Below are 18,843 nucleotides of genomic sequence, written 5' to 3'. Positions count from 1 at the left end.
TCTTGAAGAACTCATGTACATAGTCCTCTGGATGCTCGTCTCACTTTCATAATTGCGCAAGCATCGCATGACTGCAAGGTACTCCAGTGATATCCCATTTCCTACAGGTGCAAGTGTGGTTCTTTAGGTTGACTGCACAATTTCTTTTGCTGTTGCTAACCTGCCACAGGTCAACATCACAATTCTTTGCAGTGCATTCCCTTGACCACCTCTTTGCTTCTTCCAACTTCTCAGTATAGTGTGGAGTGATCTCCCATCTTGTTCTCTCTGTCTTCTCTCTTGTCCCACTTGTTCTTTACCATGACTTTATTCCTTAGCCCTTCTAGCATTGTTACGATAGGCTTGTTCCTCACATCCAGGATCATTTTGTTGAACACTTCGAAATATTGTTCACAACAAGATCCGTTTTGCGGTTTGTATCAAAAGCATGCACGGCCCATGTCTCTACGAGGAATCCGCATGAGCCAATTATAAGCCTCCTCACAATCTGCCTTCATGGCATCCATTGCTCGTCAAATTCTGGTTTTGTGTAACAATAACTAGCTGCATCCATGTGCTTCTTCGGTTCGGCCCTCACGAATCCAGCAGATTGGAAGTTGGCATAAATATGCCTCAAACAGAACCTATGAGGAGAATGTGGGAACACTTGTGATACAGCTTTGAGAAGTCCCTGCAAACATGAACAAAACAATTGTTATTGTTTGTTTCCTTTTAAAGCAAAGAGAAATGAACTGCAATAGGGAAAATATATGTTACTGCACTAACCTTTTGCCTGTCAGAAATAATTGTGTACATTCCAAATTTTCCAGACTCCCCAATACAGTACCTAAGTTGAGTCAGAAACCATAACCAATCGGCGGTGTCTTCCTTGTCCACCACACCAAATGCAATAGGGAAAATGTTATTGTTCCCATCTCTACCGTTGCGGCAAGTATTTGTTGGCCGAGTGCTCAATTTAATGAAGCATCCATCTACCCCTGTGTCATTCCGTGGGTAAGATAACAAAGAAAAGTTTACGCTAGGAAAAAAGTAATGCATTTACAAGAATAATTACCTATGAAGGGCTCGTGACCATTAAGAAAGCCTTCCTTTGATGCATTCGAACAAGTAAAATAACCCATGAAACCTTGGGTTTGTACTAGGATGCTCCACTAAATGCTTTGTTGTCAAAATACACCTGCTGCCGGGATTAGTGTCAAGGACGACTCGAAGATAGTCCCTCAACCTTGTGTATTGTGCCTTCTGGTCACCCATAACAACAGCAAATGCCTTCTTTCTTGCTCGGTAAGCTTTGCTCTTGGGAACTGGTACACCCCACTTCGCTTTGCATTGTCAATGAGTGTGTCAACGAGTTGTGTTTGGATCAATTCTAACGACCTTGCTCGCATCGTTTGGCTAGCCAATCAATAGTTACCTTTGTGTGCTGTCCAGAGGCAATACAAGTGTGAACCCCTAAAATTTTCCTTATGCAAAAAGTCTTCTCATGTGCAATCTTTGAGGCACTGATGTAGAAGGGACAACCATCTTCTGCTCTAGGACAAAGAACTATGATTCTATCACTGTCATTCCTCCGATCATCGAAAGTTCCTAAGCTGAGCTATGTGGTATGTCCTTAGAGCCCTCCCGAACTGGTATACATCGGTGAAACAAAGCTTCATACATATCTGTTCATGTGGGTTTGCCCCGGTTTCATCATACCAAACTCTTTTCTTCATTTTCTTCGAGTCTCCTCTTCCTTCCACTCTGGCAGTACAAATTTTGACACAAACCCATCATCATCATCATCCGCAACCTCATCAGGGCTACTCTCTTCATCAGATGTAGGCATGAAATAATTCCCTTCTTCAAATTTAACCACCTCATGATGTGAGCTACTAGTAGGACCACACTTTGCTGCCTTGTTCTTCAGTCGGATGATTTTTTCTGTAATTTCCTCAACCTCTGAATCTTCCTCTGGTTCAAATATCTCTTCAACATCAGTGTCACCTTCAAAATGAAGAAATGGGTCAGCCTTCTGTTCTTTCATTTTTTGCAGCTTCTCCATTATTTCTTCATTCTCTCGCATTTTGTGCTTGCATGCCTCTTCTTCCTAATCTCCCTCATTAGCTCCAAATCTGCTTCAATAGCTGCCTCCCTCTCAGTCATTGCTAGTTCAGTGTCCGTACTCACCATCATAGTACATGTACTCAGCCTCATATTCACCAACCTCATTATCATTTACCTCCTTATCACTGTCATATCCATCTTCCAAGTCTTCATCTTGATCCGATTCGAGCAACCTCTTTCCCTTCCCTTTATTCATGGTGCTTTCTGTGTTGTGTGCCAATGTACACAACATCACCGTAGTCTATTGCCACCTGGATACACCTCCTCCACTTCTTTTGCCATGAAATTGACCCCCGACTTGTTATCCGACAACACAACAGGGACATCAACTACATTTGTAGCTTCAACATCTTCTCTGTTCAAACCAATTGGCCATTCCGCTTTGTCCTTCACCACCGTTATATTGAGTACCTTCTCACCGTCATAAAGCTCAAGCATTTCATGTACCTTTGCCATGCTATCAACTACCTCCATTCCTTCCTTCCCTTTGCCTCTTTCTTTAACATAGTACATGTAGTCTACGATGCCATAGCCACGTTGTTCTACCGAGCTAGCAAATTCAATACGGTGATGTCCGATCCGCTAATAGTCCTCTCTAAATTATCTTCACCACTAAAATGAAATCTAATCTCCCGGATATCATCATCCAAACCGCAAATAGTTGTTCACATTATCAACACGGAGATGAGAACTCGGCTTACTCGACGCCTATCATGCCTAGTGCAAAGAATCTACAGCACACACTACTCTACAACAGCGGTGGCGGGGAGGGAGAGAGGAGTGAGCTTACTCGACGCCGCCGCCGAAACTTGACGCCCACCGGTGGCTGGTCTTGCAGGGTGAAGCGACCACGGCTCTTGCAAAAGCGGTGGCTGCTTTCTGCTCCGGTGACGGCTGCCCCACCGCCGCCACGTCCTCGCGTGCGACGCCAGAGCCGCCTACGCCTGCGCCGCCACCGCCGGCTCCGCCTCCGACTGCGCCGCCACCGCCGGCTTCGCCTCCGACTGCGCCGCCACCGCCGCCTGCGGCGGCGCCACCATCCTCTGAGTCAGCAGTGAACGCGGCCATCCATGTTCGAAAGGAGACAGAGGACCGACTGACCGTCCCAACCGTCCAAACCCTAACCCTATCTGGGCGCGCGGAGGGGCCCACGTCCGACCGGCCGTTGACGGCCGTTTTCTCCTTCCGTCAAGATCTGGACACGTCAACAAAGTGGGTGGGGACGAGATGGTCGGATTCTCGTGTCAATTCGCCGCAAACTCGTCATTTGGGTGTTCGGCAAAAAACGAACTCAAATGTGGTGGTTTTTTGTCCCGCAAACCAAAAGTGGTGGTCTTTCGTAAATTTGGCCACCAATGTGGTGGTTTTATGCTATTCACTCTGGTGGGATGACAGGGGGTGGATGGATCAGGAGTTTAGGAAGGAGAGGCGAGCGTTTAGGAGTTGGGTTTTGAGGACTACGGCGGTTGGGGACGAGAGAGAAAATGTGAGCACAATAGGATTAGGTTTTCTGGTATCTATACATACCTACCTTGTACCCTAGTGCCACATGTCATGTGCCTAACGGGGATTTCATGGTTATCGGGTCTAGATAGTGGTAACACAAACCCATCCCCACCTTACCTAATGGGGAGAGTTTGCCTCCGATAAAACCCCCACGGGGATGAAGTACTAACCAAAACCGTCCCCTAATAGGTGAATTAACCACCGGACTTATGGCGGGCGCGGAGGGAGCATGTGCTGGCCACCTCGCTTCACGTTCTACTTACAACAAAGACGAGGAGGAGGACATGGGCCCTGAATGAATCGCGTACTGAGACGGCCTTGCATTTAGCAGGCTTAGCTGGGCCGAAAAGGCTTGTCGCATCCGAACTAGCATGGCTTGTCAGCATGGGTTGGTATGCTTTCGGCCTGTCAGGATATAGTTTCAGTTTGGTGTGCGTTCAGTGCTGGGATGGGTCGTCTTCAGTGGCCGGATGCTCGTTCAGAATGGCCGAGAAACACATCGAGAGTCTACAAAGAGCATTTCGGTGGGACTTTTAAAATCTGACTCTCCAGACCCTTTCTGCTTCAGATCTTTGCCGTTTTCGGGCACATGCTTGCAACAATATTTTACACGCATGCCTTCGTTTGTCATTTTGAACAGCCCATTTTCTAAAGCTGCCCGTCTTTTATTTTAGTATAATGCATGATTTAGAAGAACATGACTATTTTGTGCGAAACACATGGTGTATGTGGTGAGCAACCTAAACAAACAAAAAATAACTATTTTGTGCGCACTAGTGTTGCAATCCCAGTAATGCCACTTCCATGATAATGGCTCCTTCCTTTCAAGCTCTTCCTTCGTGGAGACGGGGGTAAGTAGTCAAAGCGGGAGCTACCCATGTGGTACACCACCAGCAGTCCACCGTGCACCGTCGCGTGTCATATCGACATGGTGAATATCGCTTGGTAAATGAAGATGGAATGGTCATGGCATCGAACTGACATTTAACAAAAAAAAAATCCAAGGGAGTTCTAAGGGCTTCTTTGATTCAAAGAAGGCTCATCCAGATTTATCTTTTAGACGTGCGAATTTACGAATTTGTTAATAGGATTCTAATATTCTGACTTTTTTCCTGTGAACTGCATTTTATTCCTATGGATTGGATTAATATGCGTCAACTCCATTGGAACGTGAACATCCGTTCCAGCCGCTTTTTAAGACTCAATTGGGTACGATCGATGCAATTTTCCTATTGTACTATGTTGAATCCAAACAACTACTTCTGTAGTTTTCTTGTGTTATGAAATCCTCTGATTCACACTACCAAGCATGCATGATTCCTTTGTTTGTTTCTATTCATGGGTTTCTCATTTAATTTTTAACAAACCCTTCTTGCTGTGACGAGCAAATGTTTTGTTTACTTCCTCGTCAGATATAGTCGTTTTGTACTTTTCATGTGAGAAAAGCTTTGAATCTAAGGGCTTATTTCATTTATTGGATATGAAAAACATAGGAATAGGAAAAGCATAAGGTTGGGATGTCATGCTCATTTGAATACTATGGGAAGATGAAATGTATTTGATTGTAGCACAGGAATTTTTTCATGAGGTATGATCTAATGTTTTTTTCATATATAGAATTTGCACTACAATATTTCTATAGGATGTGTTCCTACGAATCAAACAGCTTATATAGAAAGATTTCCTATAAAATCCAAATCCTACACAATTACTTTATAAATCATATGAACCAAAGGAGCCCTAAAGCTGCGTCTCTGAACCCTTGGACATCCTTTGATTCGTGCTAACAGTTTTTCTAAGGATTTAATTTGCACTATATTTTGAAGAAGAATTTTTATGCACCCAAATTCTTGCTACAATTTCTATATTTTTCATCTAGTGTGTCAACATATCCTAGCAGTTCAGGCTTGTAGTGTTTTTCGAAAAGGTACAACTAATTCCTAGTCGATTGAGAATTAACTTAATTCTGAGTAGGATGAATATCATCTATTGTCATTTGCGACCCGAGAGCAACTGGGAAGATCTTAGTTGAAACTCATGTGCAACCTACATGCAAGAAATCTCAAATGCAAGTTGCAACTCAGTGCAAATCTCGGAACACCACAACTATAGCAAGCAACAGTCCAGGAGTAGACTAAAGCTCTAACTTCTCGGGCAACTTGGAACCGAATTAAAGAGGACATAGAGAAGTGTATAGTGCTGAAATCCGAAGAAAAGACATACTCCCTCCATTCCACAACAGGTGTTGCTGATTTAGTACAAAGTTATATTAACTCCGTTTTATATAAATTATCAATAATACGGCACAAAGTTGTACTAAATAGACGACATTTTTTTTGCTGAAATTCGAAATCATCCTTACACATGGTTACTGTGATATGGCGTGGTACCTACCTGTAACAGCGAACCCGTTGTATCCGTTACTGCCAGTCACCGTGCAATGTGCATCACCAGTCTTATCGCTATGGCGAGTGAAGCAGTCACCGTCCTAGCGCCTAGGGCACAGTAAATAAAAGGAGCCGCCGCGAGCGACGGCACTACCGACAGTCTGCAGGGTCTTATCCTTGCTCGTCCAAGAATAGAAGCTCCCCGCCCCTCTAGCTGCCTAGCCGCTGTCTGGTCCATGCACACACCACAGCAGCTCTACCACCTACAAACTATGGCTCTTTATTCCCAGATTCTCTATCTATCCCAGCGGCACCAAGGGTTTTTGGAACCTAGCTTCAGTCCACCGCAAATCATCTCCAACTTGAACGACATGCAAGGGGCTTCCATGTGTTGATGATTCTAAACTAGTCATAGTGGAGAGTAACATAGAGTAGTAACATGGTGTGTATGTTACTACCCAAATTCTTGTGAGCGGGCGTGTGCCAAACCGAAGGCCCGGGCGGACGCACTACACGACAAAGAAAATCCCACCCACCGTCCGTTTGACTCCATACTCTAACTACATGGTCAACAAATTCCCCCACCCACCGCCTGCCTAGCTCAAGATCCAGCGCAGACGGGCCGCCGGCCAGGATCCCAGACGTGGCGCCGGTGTCACCGCCACCACCTTCTCATTCCACCACAGCCAGCTCGTGCCACACCCATCTTCCTCGCCGCCGTCCTTGGCCTCACCGCGCTCCTAGCACGAGCAGCCGTGAGGGCGGACTATCCCCACCCGTCGCCGCATCCGACCGCGCGGCCGCCGCAACCACACCATCGCGGAGCGCGGGGACTTGCTGATTCTACGGCCACCAACTAGGACTCGTTGTCGACCGACATGAGCTTGGTCCTGCACCACCATGCTTGTTCCCCTACAGAAACCACAATCGATTCCTCAGCGCTCCACACCCAGGCGGCAGAGGCAAGGCACGGACGGTGCTCGCTGCAGCCTCGCTCGGGCAAAGACGGCGCTCGGCCACGAGGCAGTGGAAACAGTCTCGCTCTGGCAGAGGCGTAGCTACATATCCAGGTCTTCAGACTTCGCGCATTGGTTCCTGCTTCGCTGTGTGTTCATGCAGGTCGATTGAACACATGCGTCTAGTCCAAATAGATCGCTAGCGTTGCTAGGACTCTGCATTTGCAGAAAATAGCAAAACATCTCTAGTTGTTGCATCCACAATACTACAGTGACTCAATTTTATTTAGTTGTGCTAAAGTTGCTTATTATTGGTGTGAAGTTGCCTACCGCTGATGCGAAATTGCTTACTGTTGCAGCGAAATTGCCTACGACAACACTAAAGTTGCATGTCGTTGTTGTGAAGTACAACCAAATTGTCTAAATTGCACTAATGTTGCCTCTCGCAAGTTTTGAATGTAGGGCATTTTTGGTGCCCGACGGTACAATTATAGTGTGTAACAAATTATTTTTTACGGTATGACAGGGCAATTTTGGTGCCACTTTGGCACGCTGAAGTATAACTTTGGTTTCCAAGATAGAAAATTTGGTGCTGATAGCGTAACTATCATGCTCGATGCGTAGCATTGGTGCCTGACAGAGCAAGTTTTGTGCCTGACAGAGCAAGTTTTGAGCCTGATGATGTAATTTTAGTGCTAGACAAATCAACGTTTAGCGCCTCATAGGGTGACTTTGGTGCTCGAAAGAGCAACTTTGGTGCCCACCACAACAAATTTGGTGCCAACGATGCAACTTTGGTGTTCGACTACACAACTTTGATGTTGATAGAGCAAATTTGGTGCCCGATAGAGCAATTTTTGTGCCTGAAGGAGCAATTTCAAGGCCCCATGGAACAATTTTGGTACATGACAAAACAATTATGTTGCCTTAAGGAGCAATTTTTATGCCCACGGAGCAACTTTGGTACATGAGAAAGAAATTTTGGTGCCAACGGAGCAACTCTGATGCTGGACGATGCAATTCCTATGTAAAATTTTGTAGCCAATAGATCATGGGCACGACTCGATATTTTTTTTCCGCTTTTCTTATGTCATTGTTTTTTCTACCATCCCTTCCCCAATGAGCAATCCATCTAAGAAGAAAAAATGATGAACAAAGCCGACCAAACCCTCCACACCCACCCCTTGCATGCCTCATGCTAGAGCAACTTTGGTGCCTTATAACACAATTTGTGTTACCCTATAGAGAAACTTCGGACCACGACAGAGCAACTATAATGTGTGACGGAGCAACTTTGGTGCCTGACAGTATAACTTTGGTGTCGAAAGGGCAATTTTGGTGCCAACATCGTGTTTCTAGTGAGCGTCAATCAAATTTTAGCGCCCGACATGGCTAGCTTTGGTGCCTTTGTGACACATTTTTTGGTGCCCTATAGAGAAACTTCGGACCCCGGCATAGCAACAGCAACTCTAATGCGTGACAAAGCAACGTTGGTGCGCGCTAGGGCAACTTTGATGCCCGACGGTGCAACTTTGGTGTGAGAAGGGCAATTTTGGTGCCGACATCACGATTCTACGACAATCAACTTTTAGAGGGCAACTGTGGCACCTTACGACCCAATTTTGGTTGCCGAAAGCGCAATTTTGGTGTACTTGAGTTTTGGAGCGCCCCTCTAGACATTTCTTGAGTGCCGCTCTAGGTATCTGGTGAAACATTGACCGTCACCAATGATGATGGCGACCCCCACTTCACAACATCCTTAGTCAATTTCATAGCATCTGCATGCAACTTTAATTTTTGGTAACTATACTGCTCCTAGGGAAAAGTACAGCTACATATTATTTTTGGCCAACAATTATTATATAACTTTAGGCAACAAACAAGCATTTTTAGCAACTATTATGTAATTAGAGTCAACAAATTAACACATATACGTGGTTCTTAGGCAAGAAACTGCGTCTAGGTAAGAAACTAACAATTTTTAGCATTTATCGTATGAGTTTAGGCAACATAATACTCCTTTATATTTCACATGGGACCCACCATTCAATGTCTATCCCTCTCTCTCCTTTAGCTTCTTCTTCATCCCGCTGTCCAGCATCCCTCCTGATTAAATCAAGTCAACCCTCCCCCGCTGCCAATTTCGACCGCCGTGGGTTCCATTCGGAGCTCTAGGCCAGGAGAGGGGTGCACCACAGTGGGAGGTCGCTCCGGACTAGAAGCCATGGTGCTGGAGTGGGAGTTGCATCGACAGGAGCGGCATGGCCGCTAGGTTCCGCGAGCTGCAGGGTTGGGACAGGTGCGCGGTCGCGTTGGGAAGTTGACGGCGGGCGGAGGCCGGCGGCGGGGATCCAGGAAACTAGTTGCTCCTCCTGGAAGTGGAACAACAATTGCTTATCATGGCATAGTAGTTGCATATACTGGAATAATAGTTGCTTCTACTGGCATAATAGTTGCTTCTACTGGCATCTTCCAATGCTTATGTTGCTCGTATTCATAGAAATGTTGCTTCTACTGCATAGTTTAGGTTCTACTCTTTTTTGTTCCGATCCTTTGATCCTCTATGCAATGCAGATAATTAAGTTCACCTAGTACTTACTTACTTTCCAATGTCTTTTTTTTGTTTCTGGAAAATTTGGTGCCCCGCGGAGCAACTTTCATACCTGACAGAGCAATTTTGGTGCCAGACAGAGCAACTTTCATACCCGACAGAGCAATTTTGGTGCTCATTTGGAGCAACTTTGGTGACCGGTGGCGTAACTTTGGTTCCCGGCGACGCAATTTAAGTGCGCGATAATGCCTAACATGGCAACTTTGATGCCGATAATACAATTTTTGGGGCCCCGAAGATGCAACTTTAGTGTCAGACGACGCAATATTGGTGAATAAAGAAAATCTGGTGCCCAACAAAGCAATTTTGGTGCCGGACGGCGCAACTTTAGTATCGAACTGAGCAAGTTTTGTGTCTGATAGAGCAATTTTAGTGTCCAACGGAGCAATTTCGATCGAGAGAGTGAGCAATTTTGATGCATGTCAAACCAATTTCAGTGCCATCGAAGCAACTTTGGTGTCCAAGTGCACAGAAGGGGAAAAAGCAGGCAACGCCGTGCAATAATCCGCCATGTCTGTTAGCATATTCCTCTTCTTCTGCTAAACGCGCACGACCATGAGTCAGTGCGAGCCTCCACCACACGGGGGTGTGCTGCGGGCACCAGGAGCAGCCGCCGCACGCGAACACCGGAAGAGCCCGGGATGACGAGCTCTGGTTGCCAGCCACAGGCACATTGGATTGGAACTCAGGCAGCTCGCTGAGCAGAGGGGTGTGCGGCGGCTCATGGCGTGACGTGCGGCGCTAATTGGGAACGGGCGGCGGTGCGGGCTCGATATCGGCCACGAACGGCGGCGGATGCGCCTGAGACCACCCGGGATGGGATTCCCTCGCGGAGAAAGGCCAACCGGGGCGGCGCCGGCGCCAAGGATCACGACGGCCATGGCGAGCAGAGTAACGACGAAGGCCAGCGCGGGGCACGGACGGCGGATCCGGCGGCTCGACGTCGCGCCCGGCGAGAGGACGCCGTTATCGAGGAGCGGGATCCCCACGGTGCCGTGGCCATGGCCGGAGAGTTCTGTTCATGGAGGAAACCGATCGAGATAAGGGAGGAGGGGGACCGTATTTTGCTTTTCGTTTCTGGGAGATATGACAGGAACTTTCCTAAACTGGACGAGCGCCAGAAACTACGGACTGGCACACGGCCGCCCGCTAGACCGACCCATGTTACTACCCTATGTTACTACCTTCATAGTGGGTAGTTACATATATGTGGTGTCATGCATGCCATATTTATTAGATTGTAGACTCATTTTGTCTTGAGAAGTGTGATGTTATGGTAACATAGCTAGTTATCACCTCAATCTCTTTCTTCATTTATTGACATGCCATGTCACCAAAATGCTTTGGGATGTGTGATGTTACTACCTATGTTACTCCTACTATGAGCAGCCTAATGCAAACGCCCTAATTTTCCTCAATGTCATGACACCAAGCAGTGTGAAATCATGGCGCCGCGGCCGGCCGGCCTCTCCCTTCTCCTGGAGATGAACATGGCGCCAACCACTTTCTTCACGCCCCTTTCGGGGAGGAAAGGTTGTCTAGCTTTGCATGCCAACGTGCTGTGCCCAACTCACGGGATAGGTCCAAATTGCCAGCCTTGCCGATGTTCACTTCACTTCACTCCACGCAGAAACGCAAGTTGCCTTGAATGAAGCCATTTTTTTCCCAAAAAGTCTTAATATATTATCCGAAACCAACCCTTACTAAAACACCCTAAGCAAAAGAAACAAAATGTTGACCGGATCCTCGGCTTTGCGGGGTGTGTCGGAGTGGTCTGCAGTTTTTTGCGACTTCATCGACGAGGCGCTGTGGTGGCAGCGGTGCGAGGCTCAAGGGCGGACTGCCCCATACTCTGGGTGTTTCGGATTTGGTCGATGACTCGGACGAAAGTCATGCCCGGCTTGGGTCGGGCCGGTGGCGACGGCGCCCGTGGGTGTCGTTCCCCTCCTTGGAGGCGTCGCCGTGGAGCGTCGACCTGTCCCTACCCCGATGGAGTTTGGTTGTCTTCGGGCGAAAGCCTTGATCCGGTGCGGATCGGCACGATGGCGGCGTCTACGACGTCGTGACTCTGTTGGGGGCTTCGTGCTGGAAGACACGGTGCAGAGGTCCTTGGCGGTTCTATCCGGTGACGCAACGGTCCACGGCAGTTCTTCAAGGCGCTATGCACGCCACTGCTGGCATGTTCTGGAGTACAACTTATGGGATCCGTCCAAGTCCCGCCATTGATCTCATTCGGATGGTGTGTTGACAAGGAAGATCCTTTTGGAGTTGTTCCTCTTCGGAGGTGCTTGGCGTCGGTCGAGACGTGGCTTAGTTTTTTGCTTAGGACAGGTTCTTTGTGTTGTGGTTGTTTGGTCTGTAGCCGGTGTTGTGTGGGGTTACGCTCGTTGCTTGTAGCGAGTGGTGCCGTTCTTGTACTCAAACCTCTGCCTTCTATAAAGATATGGTACTCCTTTGGCGTACTCGAAAAAAAAATGTAAGTTCCTGAAGATTTCATCACCATCTTCCTCCTGCATCCCTCGACGGCGTGCCGTGAGCAAAGCTCAATGCCGCCTCTAGACCTCCGGCGTAGCAAAGCTCGTGTCGCAGAAAGCTTGAAAAAACCCAGGATCTTGTAGAGGAAGCGGCCGAGAAGTCATCGACATAGACCAGAAGATGCCGGCGGCCATGCTTGAAAGATCACCGTCCAGGAGAAGCTAATACCGAGAAGGGCAGGTAGATAATCCCAGCCCCGGTAAAACGGAGATGGGGGCCCACAAACTCGTAAGTGCCGCTGAGCTTCATCTGGTGGAGGCGGAACTTGAAGACACCAATACGATGCGACACCGTTCCCTTCACGAAATGCTGCTGCCCTAGACATGCACCTATCACGCCAAGCCTTATGCCCTACGATCGACTCCAAACTCTAGCCCGTCGATGCTCCACCGAGGAAAAGCACCAATCTGGGACACGTTTAAGGACTTTTATTCTCATTGTGCCCCTACACCGGAGGCAAAGAACTTGAAGACCCTACGAGGACCAGACATCCAATCCATGGTCCCCCCACCCTCTGGCCGCCACGGTGGTAAGGAAGGGCAGGGGAACCGGCGAGGACGCTGGCAGCCGAGGGTAGGAGCCGATTGCCTCTCGCGAGAGCTAACCCTAGGAAAACGTTTCGTAGAGAAGGCTTGAATGAAGCCATGTTAACTGACCATGGGGTGGAAGCCATGTTAACTAAGCATTGTACTCTTTACTTCGTGGTGAAATCGTCGTCAGAATCATGGTTGGAACGCAGGAAATTTATCTCCCAGTGTTTCAAACGGTGTGGCTGAATTGCGAGGTCAAGACACCCGAAGTCAATAGACAAGATCAAAGGATCTTCCGAAACAGAGCGTGTACTGGACAGAGCACATGCTCCAGCAGAGGACATGTTGGTTTTGCACAATGGCAATAGCACGGCGGCGCTTAATTGCCGTGGACCAAAATGGGGGCAGCAGAAATCAACATACATGTCCTGCGTCCAGGCAGGCAGGATCACAGCAGAATAGATGCAGGGTTCGGCGCTCCAGTTCACACTTCAGGCCCGAGATAATTGATTCAACTCAACGTCAGGCTTGGGAATTTCTTCTCCCAAGAACTCTGAATCACTCCAAGCAGCAAAGGTAATCTGAAGAGTTTACATTTCAAGTTGCAACAGATAGAAAGCGCAAGCGTAAAATTCGCCATTAGAGCGCAGCAAGGTGACCACATGTACATTACATAATCTCCCTTCGCACTCCCCGCAAAGGGAAGAAAGAACATGAACAATCCTGGGCAAAATCATTATCTACAACCAAAATGATCAATCCCCAAACAAAGGCAAGAACAGCCAGGGAGCCCTTCTCCCCATATTTCATCCCTAATTTTTTAACTACATATATATGTTGCATTTTTTCCTATATAGATTACCGGACCACCCAAAGAGAGAGATAAGAAACATATCTCTTGGTAACTCCGATGGGGACGAGATTCTACCGCACTGATCCAGCTCGCCGGCAGACACCGTCGAGGGCCTCAGCAACCGTGCCCGAGAAACCAGCGATGGCTTGGAACATTCCTGGCAGGCCGGTCTGGATGTTGTTCAGCGTCATCGACCTGGTCACCTCGACGGCCTTGGCATGCCTCGATATCTCATCCTCCACCTTCCGGCGGCACTGGGCGATCTCGGTCTTCTTCTCGTTAAGAGGGTCGCGGGCGTCGAAGCTGTGACCGTCCATGCCGTCGCGCCCGCTGCCCGGAAGGCCGAGCCCCACGATCGAGTACGACTGGTAGTATTTCTTCTCGATGGCCCTGAGCGAGTTGGTCTTCTTCTCCAGCTCCTTCGAGTATGTCTCGGTCCGCTTCTTGATCTTCATCTCTTCTGCCTGCTTCGTGTAGATGACGTGGACGACGTTCACGAAGCTCTTGATAGCCTCTGACGCGACCGCGTCCGGAAGCCGGTCCAGTGCTTGCTTCCACTCGTCACAGAAGGTGGTGAGCTCGCGTGAGATCAGCGTCGCCTGACCTCCTTGTGGGGCGATGCTGTCTACCTGGAAGAGTGTGAGCTTCAGCCAGCCATAGAGTGAACGGATGTAGTCGCGTTGGTATTTGATGAGTCGGTTGAAGTTCGAGTGCCACGCTGAGACAGCGGCCTCAAGATCACGGGTTGCAAGCCTGTGAAGGTCAGACGTTGACTCAGCCATGGAGTTGTCCACCAGACCACGCACTTGTTTAACAATCTCGTTCTGGGTTTCATGGAAGTAGTTCATTGATCTCCACATGCTCAACAACCTGCATGTCAAAGTGCAGAAACAATTAAGTACTTCCACAGAGCATCACAGTATCTGGAATCAGGGATGGTGGAGGAAGGCTTACGCAAAACAAAGCTCGACAAGCTGTGGTGCAAGCTCGTTGTCACGGACTCTGACGATGGCTGAGGATGTGGTAGTGGCAGCTTCTGATGTAACAACTATCAGGGATTGCAGCTTGTTGATGGAAACCTTGGTCTTGTCCAGCTTGGCACTATCCCTCCCTCTGTATTCCAAGCCTTGCAGAGTAGAAAGCTTCTTCTGATGCTCAATCTTCACGCTCTCTCTAGCCTGCAGCAGTTAAATTAATACATATATGCTGAGCTTGGATATCGGAATAGGAGGACTTGATAAACTGCTTAGTGAACCAAAAAAAAAAAGTACGGTGCAATAACTTATAGTACATGGTAATGGCACATCATAAACCAAATTAAGGGAACCAAATGAACAAGTGTTGGTTTCGCTAAACTCATCTAATATAATTGGTGTAGATTATATACCTACAGAAGGTAATGCCCCTACCTAAGAACTTTCTGGTTCTCAGGAGTCAGGACAGACATGTCGAATCCATTTTCGGCATTATCAGCTATATTATGTACACCGAAGACAATTTATCGAGGTCTGAGGCCTTTATACAATATACAGTAAGGAACCTCAAAGAACAAGAGTAGTTTAGCAAAATAGGGCATAAAGGAAGGGGGAATATTTGAATGTGCGGTTAAATTATCTAATTGTTGCTGTCTTTACTGAAAGCATCTTAAATTATCAAACCAATTTTCCAGCTGTTGCAAAGGAGGAAAGTGCAGGGCCTCTCTAAAGAAGCTTTCTGCAACAGGATCAGATTCCTCTTCCACAATTGCTGAACAAAAGGAGGACTGCTATACAATGAAATTGTATCAAGACACCAACTTCAAATCTAGAGAGATGTCACCTAATCTAGCACAAAAAGCACAATGTCTAGTCATTTGTTTGCGATAATCCATTTGTACCTACCACAATCTAGCAAAAAACGGCAAGAAACAGAGCTCTCTTCTTGGTGCAAGTTGTTTCAGCCAGTTTCACTTCATCCTTGATCATAGGGTTTCTCAAGGGGAAAATTTACAACACCTTATTCTACTAGCATTGTTATATACTGAATTCATTGCTTTATAAAACTTGGTCATGGGATGGTGGAGAAATAACCTTGACCTCCTCATACAGCTTCTTTTCCCAGGCCAGAAGTCGCTCCAGTGTTGACCCATGGCTCTTCCCTTCCATTGAGTCCATCTCATGAGCGTCCATCTTGTAGCGCACAGCCAATGGCGGCTTTGACGTCCAGGTTGACGACAGTGCTGATAGCATGCTGTTCGAGTGGTACACCGTCTCTGCGAAAGAAGAAAACAGATTAAGCTAAAGCATTTTCAACATTTGAGCGATAAAGCTTTGCATCTTGTTAAAAAAAAGTCCTAAAGCACTAATAAGAGCATTTGAATCGGATTTTGGGGCGCAATTTGCGCAATGGCGATTACTACTTACTTTTGAGCTGGCGGAAGTTGCGGTCTAGCTGGGCGCGGCTGGCCTCGAGGAGCTCTGACACGCCGTCCCCTGCGTCTGCCGCCTTGACGAAGTACTCCTCGATGGCGGCGACGATCTCGGCGAGCGTGCGGTGGCGCACGACCATCCGCATCTCGGTGGCGGCGGTGACGGTGGAGGAGGAGTCCCCGGCCTCGGACCGGTCGGCCCTCCTGAGCTGCATCGGCATGGCCATGGCGGCGTACTCGGACGGCGCGGTGCCGCCGTACTCCGATCTGGCGGCGAAGCCGCACTCCGATCTGTTCCCCAGCTCGTCCCCGTCCGATCTGGTCTCGGACGTGGTGGTGGACGCGTAGTGGTCCTCCTCGTCCTCCCACCCGCCGCAATGCGCGTCCTCTTCCCTCTCCTCGTCGTCGTCGGCCTCGTCGTCCTCTTCTTTGAGGTGGTCGTGGAGGTAGCCCCGCGCCTTGGCCTCCTCGTCGAGCTCGCGGAGGCGGGTGGCCTCCTCGAGGTCGGTCTTGCGGCGGTCGAAGAACTCGGAGTCGGGCGGGGACGGCGGGTAGAAGTTCTCCCAGTCCCAGGCCGACGACGAGGACGGGGTCCCCGCCACCGGCGGCTTCCGGAAGGAGGACTGCGCCGGGCTCGCGACGCTCGAGTCGGAGAGGATGTGGGGGACCTTGAGGCGCCGCATCCTCGGATCCCGGTCGAGCCTGACCGCGGCAGGGGCCGGCGGAGGCTGCGTCTGATGGTGCTGCGGCGGCGGCGGCGCCTGGTGGTGGCGAGGGAGCGGCGTGGGGGGTGGGAGAGACGACGAGGCGACGGAGGAGGAGGCGGCGGGTGGCGGCGTGGGCGCGTGCAGGGCCGGCGGCGCGGCGGTGGTGAGGAGGACGGGCGCGGTGTTGTGGGAGACGGCGAGGGAGGGGTGGCCCTGCGCGAAGCGGGAGAGCGCGGCGGCCGTGAGGCGCAGGGAGCGGAGGTAGTCGGCGTGCGCGGAGGCGAGCTGCTGGCGCGCGGCGACGGCGTCCTTGATGTTCCGGCGCCGCTCCTTGCAGCGCCGCACCGTGTCCTCCTGCTCCACCTTGGACGCCGCGCACCCCATGGCCTCCTCCCCGGCGGCAGATCTCCCTCCTCTCCGCCTGCTCTCTCTGTCTTCTTGCTGCCGCTGCTCTCTCTCCCTACTGCCGTTTCTTGCTGAGTTCTTCCTCCCCACTGTGCCGTCAGAGTGGAGAGCGAGTAGAGGAGTGTACTTGAGTGTGGGGAGTGAGGTGCGTGCGTGCTCCTTGCTTCGTGCCCCTGTTTTTTCTGTTTTTCTTGCTTTCTTTTTGCGACGGTGGTTTAATTCGTCTCTCTTTTCTCTCTCCTCTTAACGGGCCTCTTTTCGGTCGGTCTTTCTATCTTGTTGCTTTCGTGTTCCCGGGCCCGACTACCGGTACGTGTGAAGTGGGCCTACCAGACCACACGCTTTACTTGTTTGCGTAGACAGGCTGAGGTGGCTAAGCCAAAATTTCCACGTCACTGTTATTATATCGGAAGCAAACATTCGACCTTTTCTATCCAGCGCCTTCTTTTCTGCACAAAAATTGTTCCTTTTCTTTCCTGCTTTATTTGCTCCATCTTCCACGTCGGCACAAGGTCCCTTGGTATGGGCAGGATCTTATGACATTTCTTCATGGAGAGGAAAAAAAGTAAAACTCGTTCGGCATCTGATCAAGTTGGGTAAGAGCTCCATAATGATCAAATAGTCATCAACCACAAGTTCTTTCGCTTAATCTCAATGATTATAGTGTGCAAGACCAGGTGAGAGTTGCGTACCGAATAATGGTAAAATGTTGTTGGAGCATACGAAATGCTCGCTCGACATCCTTCCGACATGCCCCATATCATTGAGAAAAATAAGATATCTTCTCTCTAGTAAGGTCGTGGATTGTATTCACAAATGTAGACCATGCTGGATAGATACCATCGGCTAGATATCACCTCGCGTCGTATGCATCGTCGTTGATCTCATAGTTCACGGTCAGAGCATGTCCCTCGGCTAGCCTTGCAAACATTAGAGAGAGATGCGGCATGTGATTGATATCATGGTGAGTTCATGCCATGCCAAAGAAAGTGTGTCAAATCCTAAGGGTGTGTTTGGTAGCCTGTGCCACTTCAGATTCTCTTTCTCACTTCAGATATCTGACCTCATACAAGCTTGCCTGAGATTTTGTGACGTGTTTGGTAGCCTGTATGTGTTGAGGGGAGCTGAACTGATACTTTGTTTGGTTGGCATGTATGGGTTGAGCTTGGTCCAAAAAGTAGCAATTACAGAGAGGTCCTAACTATTACACAAAAGACCCTAAATAAAATACAAAAAAGCAATCGGGCCCCTCATCTCCACCACACGTCCACACCCAGCTCGTTGGCGGCGGCGGGCCGCGGGGCACCGGCGGTGGGCGGTGGGCGGTGGCGCGCCGGCGCGACCTGCTGCCTATGCTTGGGGAGGAGCTCGCCTTCGCCGGCCGCCGGCGCGCAGCTGCTCGCCGCCTGCTCCGGCGCGACCTGCTGCCTATGCTGGGGAGGGATCCGTGGCGCCTGGTGAGGGAGCTCCGCCGGCCGGCGTCGAGGCGGGGGCGGTCGAGGCGGGGGCGGTCGAGGCGGCTGCCTGGTCGACGAGAGGGAGGCGGCGGCGTGCTTTGGTCGACGGGAGGGAGGCGGCGGCGTGCCCTGTAGGCGGCGGTTGGTGGCGCAGGGATGCTCGACCGACGGGAGAGGAGGACGGGAGGGAGGCGGCGGCGTGGTCTCCTGCTCGGCCGACGGGCGAGGAGGACGGGAGGGAGGCGGCGGCGTGGTCTCCTGTCGGTCGGATGGGAGAGGAGGATGGGGGAGAATGAGGGAGAGAAAGGGGTGGGGGTGGCGGTCTGGGGGCTCGGCCGTGGGGTTGCTACAGTGGTTTGCGGGATGGGTTCAGCTTGGTTGAG

The 18,843-nt window shown here is 49.7% G+C and overlaps 1 protein-coding gene across 1 annotated transcript; it reads right to left on the bottom strand.

Annotated features, from left to right (window-relative positions):
- Positions 1-13,319: 13,319 nt before the first annotated feature.
- LOC124646606 (protein ROLLING AND ERECT LEAF 2) lies at positions 13,320-17,109 on the bottom strand. Its single transcript, XM_047186706.1, has 4 exons — positions 15,887-17,109; positions 15,554-15,735; positions 14,439-14,662; positions 13,320-14,354 (listed from the first exon to the last, which is right to left on the bottom strand). Exons 1-4 carry the CDS (start codon positions 16,980-16,982, stop codon positions 13,556-13,558), a joined length of 2,301 nt encoding a protein of 766 aa, XP_047042662.1. The 5' UTR covers positions 16,983-17,109; the 3' UTR covers positions 13,320-13,555.
- Between the last annotated feature and the right edge of the window lie 1,734 nt (positions 17,110-18,843).

The sequence above is a fragment of the Lolium rigidum genome, chromosome 4 (genome assembly GCF_022539505.1).
Source record: "Lolium rigidum isolate FL_2022 chromosome 4, APGP_CSIRO_Lrig_0.1, whole genome shotgun sequence".
Lineage (NCBI taxonomy): Eukaryota > Viridiplantae > Streptophyta > Magnoliopsida > Poales > Poaceae > Lolium > Lolium rigidum.
This window is presented reverse-complemented; position numbering and strand designations above follow the sequence as displayed.

Coding starts and splice junctions, on each gene's coding strand:
- LOC124646606 (XM_047186706.1), bottom strand. CDS start 16,982: ATGGGGTGCGCGGCGTCCAAGGTGGAGCAGGAGGACACGGTGCGGCGC. Junction 15,736..15,886: donor CAACTTCCGCCAGCTCAAAA/GTAAGTAGTAAT, acceptor CTTCTTTCGCAG/AGACGGTGTACCACTCGAAC. Junction 14,355..14,438: donor CTTGTCGAGCTTTGTTTTGC/GTAAGCCTTCCT, acceptor TTTGACATGCAG/GTTGTTGAGCATGTGGAGAT.